The sequence below is a fragment of the Drosophila yakuba genome, chromosome 2R, assembly GCF_016746365.2.
Source record: "Drosophila yakuba strain Tai18E2 chromosome 2R, Prin_Dyak_Tai18E2_2.1, whole genome shotgun sequence".
NCBI lineage: Eukaryota > Metazoa > Arthropoda > Insecta > Diptera > Drosophilidae > Drosophila > Drosophila yakuba.
This window is the reverse complement of record NC_052528.2, coordinates 14,134,990-14,141,959: the sequence shown is the minus strand read 5'-3', so window position 1 is coordinate 14,141,959 and position 6,970 is coordinate 14,134,990. Positions and strand designations below refer to the sequence as shown.

The following is a 6,970-nucleotide window of genomic DNA, read 5'->3' as shown; positions in this document are numbered from 1 at the left end:
CTAGTGTCTAGAGCAGGTGCCTTGCCTCCTCGTCCTGCTTACAATCGCTCATTTGTCAACATCATTCACAATAGCTGTCAATGGCAAGGAACTCGGGGGGATTGCCAGCGCTATTCAATGCACCTTACTACCAATTTCACATACATACATATAGCCGCCCTTGGGGCACATACACAGATATTCCCATATTTCCCTGACCCTCACACATTAATGGTCAATTTCATTCCTATTTGATTGCATAGGATTGTATATGTCTGGGCCAGAGAAGAGTGGACCGGACCTCTTGCAAATTACCGCAGCCTCCTGTGGAGCACACTAAATGCGCGTTTGTGGGGCTCATTCGGCTTACGGGCACCCCGAATCTCCTTCGCATCCCTCGAAGGACCTCATGTGGGTTTTGTCAAATTAGCGCATCGTTTGTTGTGCACTCCATTGGGCTCTTCGAACAGAAAAACGCAAAAACTTGTTTATTTAAAGTCGAATACCCGGCTGGTCATTTCCTCAGTAGTCGCCACTTGGCTTCAAGTGGTTCACAGTGGGGTTTAAACATTAATTCGTTCACAAGATGGGTATGCAAATAAAACAATACCACTTAGAGATTTATGAACACAGTTGGATTTTTATTGGTGAATCGGTGGAGGGAGAAAACACCTTTAATATTTATATTATTCTCCAGAACTTAGGTTTTTGAAAGCACTCTTTTCAGATATTCTTTCACCCCGTTGCAAATTTCATTGAAAACAATCGACATCAAACTTCAATTAACGAGCCTAGCTCGAAATGTTTGAAATGTCTCCCAACTGGCAGCTTTCTAACCGATTTTCCCCCGGCAATCCGTATCTGAGCCAAAGCCAACATCGTTGGCATCCAATGGGCATCGGCATCGTTATTTGATGTCCTCGAATATCTAGCCGTTACAATTCATCAAACAAGCGAATGGATATTACTTCATCGAGTGCTATATTAAATACTTGAACCGAGCGAACAACGAAATTGTCAACGAACAGCAATCGAAACGACCTCAAAAGTGGGTGGGCATGGGTCTATTGTGCGTGGGAGGGTTGGTGCTAGGTAAAAGTGACTGCTGCGAGCACGAAACAAAAGTAAATTGCAATAAAAGTTTTGTAATTGACAAACGGACAACAAACAAAACTCCACTTCAGTTGTCGGTTGTCGTTGTTTGCTGGACAGCAGCTCGGTCAACGGATAGGATGTGGTTAGGTGGCTGGGTGGATGGGTGGTGGCCCAAATCGGCTGGGCTCCAGTGGCGGATCCGATGGAGTTCAGGGGGTTGGTCAACCAGGGGGGGAAGTGGGTTGACTGAAGTCTGCGCAGTTGGACGCTAAACAACTGGCGCTGGCATCAACAAAAACCGATTTTCCAAAAAACAGGAAGCGGCAACAGCAGCGCGAATGTTGGCAAAATCAGGGGCCCAGTTTTGCCCCACATCATCATTACACTCAAAAATAAAGCTAATGATTTCTGAAAGTATTTAAAGTATGGTTTCTTATTAAATTTAAGAAATAGTGGTGACCATAAAACACGTTAGCAGTTAGCAAACTAAATGTTTCATTTATCCAATTAATTTCTTACAATTTTGCCTGATTTTTAGCAGTGCAGTTACCCAGCTACTGACAAGTCTGTCTCATCATTTCGTACATTTGCGCCCGCATATTGACTTTGAGCGAGGCGCACAAACGATTCACAGATTTAAGAAATAAAAGTTTAGTGCTCCGGCGAGCAAATCTGTAGCCGCCAATGCCAAAACAGCCGAGCCGCCCAGACCTGAGCACACACCACACACACACAGAGCATCGGGTGGTGTGGCTGGTAAGGGGTGTGCACCCTCTGTCAAAGCAAACAAAAGACGCGTCTGTGGTCGTTGCTACCCCTACCGCTCCTCCAGAATCCACAGGATCCACTGAATCACCCAGCTCGTCCACCCATCGAACTACACATTTTGTCGTCAGTGGCTTGGGGACTTTTACTTGTCGGATCTGGATCTGAATCTGAATCGGAATCTGAATCGGTATCTGAATCGGAATAGGGATCGGGATAGGGTTGGATGCTGGGACATGCTGAGCTGCAGGGCTCATTGGGCGCAATTAAATGGAATTGTGCGTTTTGGTGCGGCACAAAAATGGCCACCAAAAAAAGGGGCAGTAAAACAAAGAGGGAGGCGCGTTTAAACAAAGTATCACGACTCTTCAACTTCTTTTTTAGGAATTTTTTAAAGATTGTGTAAAAATTAAACCCCCTTATTTACCTATCAAATACCTAGTTTATTCAACCTAGTCTGCCACATTTACTAGAACTACTTCACTTAAATAAATGCGATAAAAGCAGAAAAGAACAGTTATGAAATTGCCATTTAAAACAATTTGTCAACGGCACTGAAAACCCAAATAGCCGGACAGAGAAATCCACAAAGAAAAACGGGAGAGGAAACCGAAAATGTGAAAATGAAAATAATAATGAAAGAATGAATTATGAACTTATACGCGCCAGACCCGAAGGACCTTGCCAACTGAGTATTGCACTACCAAGCCACATCCTTGAACACCCCCAAACCCCCCACCCTCCATTTTGTGGGACGTGAGAGGAAAGCACAAATGGTGTGGCACAAAAATGATTGTGTATGTTAAGTTTGGCACGCGCCACGCCTACAATAAACCGCAAAAGTCAAAAGGCGTCCGGATGGGGGATATAAAGATGGAGAGAGATAGAGTGCCCACAAAAGTATGCAACATATTTCACAGTTCGAGGCAGATGGCGATGGTAAAGGACAAAACAGACCCAAGGGAAAGCCCCACTGTCCCCACTCTCGCCACACGCCCACTCGCCCATTCTCAAAAGCGTGACTGTTACTTGCAGAATCCCAGGGCGACCCATGGCCCCCATCACGCCCTCTTCTTCCGCCCCCTCCTTACCCACCCGTGGAATCACCCCTTCCATTCGAAGAAAAATTTTTGAATTATGTGCGCTCTGGGCGTAAGTTATACTTAACTACATGCCGCAAAAGTTGCTACGCTCTGTGTCATGTTTATTGCGATTTCATGTGCCATTACACCCACAGGAGGGACAGAGAGGGAGCTAAGGAAGGTGAAAGAGATGGCGACAGCCAACGAAACTGCCTGCTAATCTGCTGATAAATAAACAGAGTGCACAACTTGATGGCTTCATATCAACTATAGGTGCACAGAAAAAAAAACTAAACTCAAACTAAAGAAAAACATGCTTTATCAAGAGTGCAGTTTAGGCTTATTGGAAAAATCAAGCTCCGATTTTAGACATCTTACTAAGGTACTTTATCAATTGCTAGGAAGTAATCAAGAGATGGTGAAAAATTCAAAATATAAACCTAATTAAAATGCTTTGTCTCTAGAGCGTAAATAATACTTATATTTTCATATATGTCATTTTTAACATATAAAATTATTATTTATTTTCTGTGTAATAAAGACAAATGTCAAAGCATTTTTACCTGTGCCATGGCCACACTTTTCCCACCCCCTATGAATTTGTACATGCATCTCACGTCGCTCTCGCACGCAAATGTGACCAGAGTCATGAGAGCTGCCATTGTTGTTTTTGCCATTCATCACGGGCGTCGAGAAGGGGGGAAAATGTAAATAAAAAATTGTCACTTTGACACGTCTGATGGGTGCCAATTTCCCTATTTTCACCCCTCCTCCCCCGACACTTTGAATTTATTCGCCTATTTCCTAGCTTTTATTCGATATCGTATTTATTCATCGCTATTTATTCAAAGCTAGCTTTCTGAAACAGGCGAAACCTATTTGGATTCGACTTGGAATTTAAGCTTGCAGTGATGTATTAATCTAATTGGATTCAGTTGTTCGGTTAAATGTTAAAGCGTCAGTTAGTTAGTTTTCATGCAGCGACTTAACTAGCGAGATGCGAATTTTGTGGATTGCAGCTATATCTGTCTCGTGGCAATTTTCAGATGCCCATTTTTTTATGCCCAACTTTCTTTGTATTCCACCATTTGTTGCCATTAATGGAAGTTGCCTGATTCCACCCATCACTAAGCCCTTGATCCCGGTAAGGATAACTAGTCATAAAATTTCGAATATGCTTTTCCAACTTCAAATATTTGTAGCCCTGTTTGAAGAATCCTCAAAACTTAAACTTATTTCCGGAAAATCGCAAAATAGTTACCGTTAGTCCCTGGAATTTTTTGCCAGAAGATGACGATAGTATCGGAAAAAACATTTCTGAAGATAAAGAGCCTTCTCTTCCTATCAAAGTTCCAGTAAAGGTAAAAAATTAATGTGTGTGTTTGAAAATTAATTCAATCTAATAATATTTATTTAGCCTATTACGCAAAATTCTCCAAGTGCAGGAGCAGTTGAAGGCGGTAATAAACACCAAAGATTAAAACCGGTAAGGAAATATAAAGCTATACGTCAGTGCTAAAGCTTTTTATTTTTGAATAGAGTGTTCCTGCAAATAAACTACCTATTGAGACTTCAGTAAATCCTTCAAATCCGGAACCCAAGGAAACCATTATTAGAAAGCCTGAAGAGTCTAACCAAAACAAAAGCAATCCTGGACAAGTACCAAATGAAAGCAAACACCCGGAAAAAGGATCTAATACAGGCAGTAAATTAAAACCGGTAAGATAATGTAACATATCTTCGTTACTAACCTTGTTGAAACCATCAACTTAATAATAATAATAATATTAATATTTGGAAATATTTTACTCGTATCAGAATTGATCAAGTGCAAACTTGCTTTTCAGATACCTGGCACAAGGCCGGGAAATCCATCAATGAATCCCAAAATTTCTCAAACCCATGAATTAGGCATTGGTATTTTGCCATCCAAAAAGCCAACGAAAATTCCTCTACCCCCTGTAAGTCTTAAATAATTGTTCAAAAATATGTTATTTAATGGGTATGTACTTTAACTAGGCTTTGCCTTCGGTAAGTATTATATTTAGAACCAATGCTGAATACCAACCGATTTTGTTAGATTTTATTATAACATTTTTATTTAACTCGCGAAGGATTTGCGTCTGCCTAAAGATCCTTCGGTATGTTTCAAATTCTAAATTTATGCGCCAGGCTTTAGAACCACACGCTTTATTCTTTATTGTAGATGCCTGATACGGTACCCGTAACAGATCTTACAATTCCTGACGCAGACAAATTGACTGATGGTATATTACCATCCATAGATTTACCACGTGTAAGGATTCAAATGATATTCCGAATATTATTTTATTAAGTTCAGATGTATTTTAGGATTTGCTTACACCAGAAGTGCCTTCGGTACGTACTGAATTTATATTCGATGCTAAAGTTATAGCTAAGTAAATTTCTTTTAGAATCCAAAGGAAATATCAAAAATCGAGCCGACAAATCCCATAATTCCAGATACGGATGAAATAATAAATCGTTTATTGCCATCCGAACGACCGAATCAAATACAATTGCCTGGGGTAATAATTGATAGAACATTCTAAAAATTGAATAATTTTTAAAATTTTTGTTACAATTTCCATTGTTACTATTTTTGGGTTCACCAAGTTATTTATACCCGTTACTCGTTTTTTTTTTTTAACGATATGTATTCTTTACTAAAGATTCCTGGGTCAAAACCGCCGATGCTTCCAAAAATAGCTAAACCGGATCATTTGATAAATGGTAAATTACCCTCCAGAGATTCGATCGGTAAACAACACCCATCTAAAAATCGAAAAACTCCTAATACTGATGAAGTAAATCGTTTGTTGCCATCCGAACGGCCAAATCAAATAACATTGCCTGGGGTAAGAATTGATTAAACTTTCTAAAAATGCATATTATTATATGTTCTTAATTCAAATTTGGGCCATCCAAATATATATCCAGTATCATAATGAATGGGTTTATTTTAGATCACTGGTGTAGGATCAGAAACTCAACCAAAGGTTCCACCACTTCCTGTCACAGATAATTTGGTAGATCCACTAAAACCTCCAAAAATCCCCTTACACAAGGTCAGAAAAATTTTTTTAATTTTTGTTACAAATGCCATTATTACCAATTTGGGTTTGCCAAGCTAAGTGATTTTTTTACTACAGATTCCTGGGTCGAAACCGCCGATGCTTCCAAAAATTCCTAATACGGAGCATTTGATAAATGGTAAATTACCCTCCGGAGATTTGATCGGTAAACAACACCCATCTATAAATCCAAAAATTCCCGATGATAATGAAGTAATAAATGGTTTGTTGCCATACGAACGGCCGAATCAAATACAATTGCCTGGGGTAAGAATTAATACAAATTTCTAAAAATTCATATTATTTGCATTTTCATTAGAATAGAATTTGGGCTATCCAAATAAGCAGCTAAATTGTATTAATATTTGATTCCGGTAATAAAAAGATTTATTTTAGATAACTGGTGTAGGATCAGGGACACAGCTTATAGATCCCACGCTGCCTGGCACAGATAATTCGGAAGATCTACTTAAACCTCCTGGAATCCCCCCACTCGAGGTAAGAAAAACAGAAAAAAATGTTTATTTTGTGTTACAATAAGTGCATTTTTATACAGATGCCTGGGTCAAATCAGCAGATACATCCGAAAATTCCTAAAACGGATCATTTGATAAATGGTGAATTACCCTCCGCAGATTTAATCGCTAAACCAGACCCACCCAAAATTAACTTACCTGGGGTAAAGACTACATAAAAGTCCTTCTCAAAACTAATTTATTAGTAAAACTTTAATTTTTAGATGCCGAAAATAATTGATCCCAAAATTCCCAAAATGATTAGACCTGAAGACCTATATCCGAAAGAGATAAATATCTATCAGCTTTTACCCAAGGACATATTTTACTGAAGCCAATATTTTCAGTGGTGTTTAAAAATTGTTATATTTTTTTACAAACCGAACCTGGTTTAGTTGTGCATTGAGGGATAATAATAAAAAAATGAATATTCAAATAA

General features: G+C 39.2%; 2 protein-coding genes across 6 annotated transcripts; both read left to right on the top strand.

The window, feature by feature from the left end:
• Positions 1-2,697: 2,697 nt before the first annotated feature.
• Positions 2,698-2,973, top strand: LOC26536248. Its single transcript, XM_015197477.2, has one exon. It carries the CDS (start codon positions 2,698-2,700, stop codon positions 2,971-2,973), a length of 276 nt encoding a protein of 91 aa, XP_015052963.2.
• Positions 2,974-3,884: 911 nt separating this feature from the next.
• On the top strand, positions 3,885-6,970 carry LOC6530565 (protein PELPK1). Of its 5 annotated transcripts, XM_015196425.3 has the most exons (16): positions 3,885-4,065; positions 4,124-4,282; positions 4,339-4,407; positions 4,461-4,640; positions 4,769-4,882; positions 4,941-4,952; positions 5,036-5,062; positions 5,128-5,217; positions 5,274-5,300; positions 5,357-5,470; positions 5,615-5,800; positions 5,909-6,010; positions 6,095-6,283; positions 6,413-6,514; positions 6,573-6,695; positions 6,756-6,970. In XM_015196425.3, the coding sequence occupies exons 1-16, from the start codon at positions 3,919-3,921 to the stop codon at positions 6,861-6,863; spliced, it is 1,749 nt and encodes a 582-aa protein (XP_015051911.1). In that variant the 5' UTR covers positions 3,885-3,918; the 3' UTR covers positions 6,864-6,970. The 5 variants fall into 5 exon arrangements, with proteins under 5 accessions (XP_015051911.1, XP_039228675.1, XP_015051910.1 ...); XM_039372741.2 differs by lacking the exon at positions 4,461-4,640; XM_015196424.3 differs by lacking the exon at positions 5,036-5,062.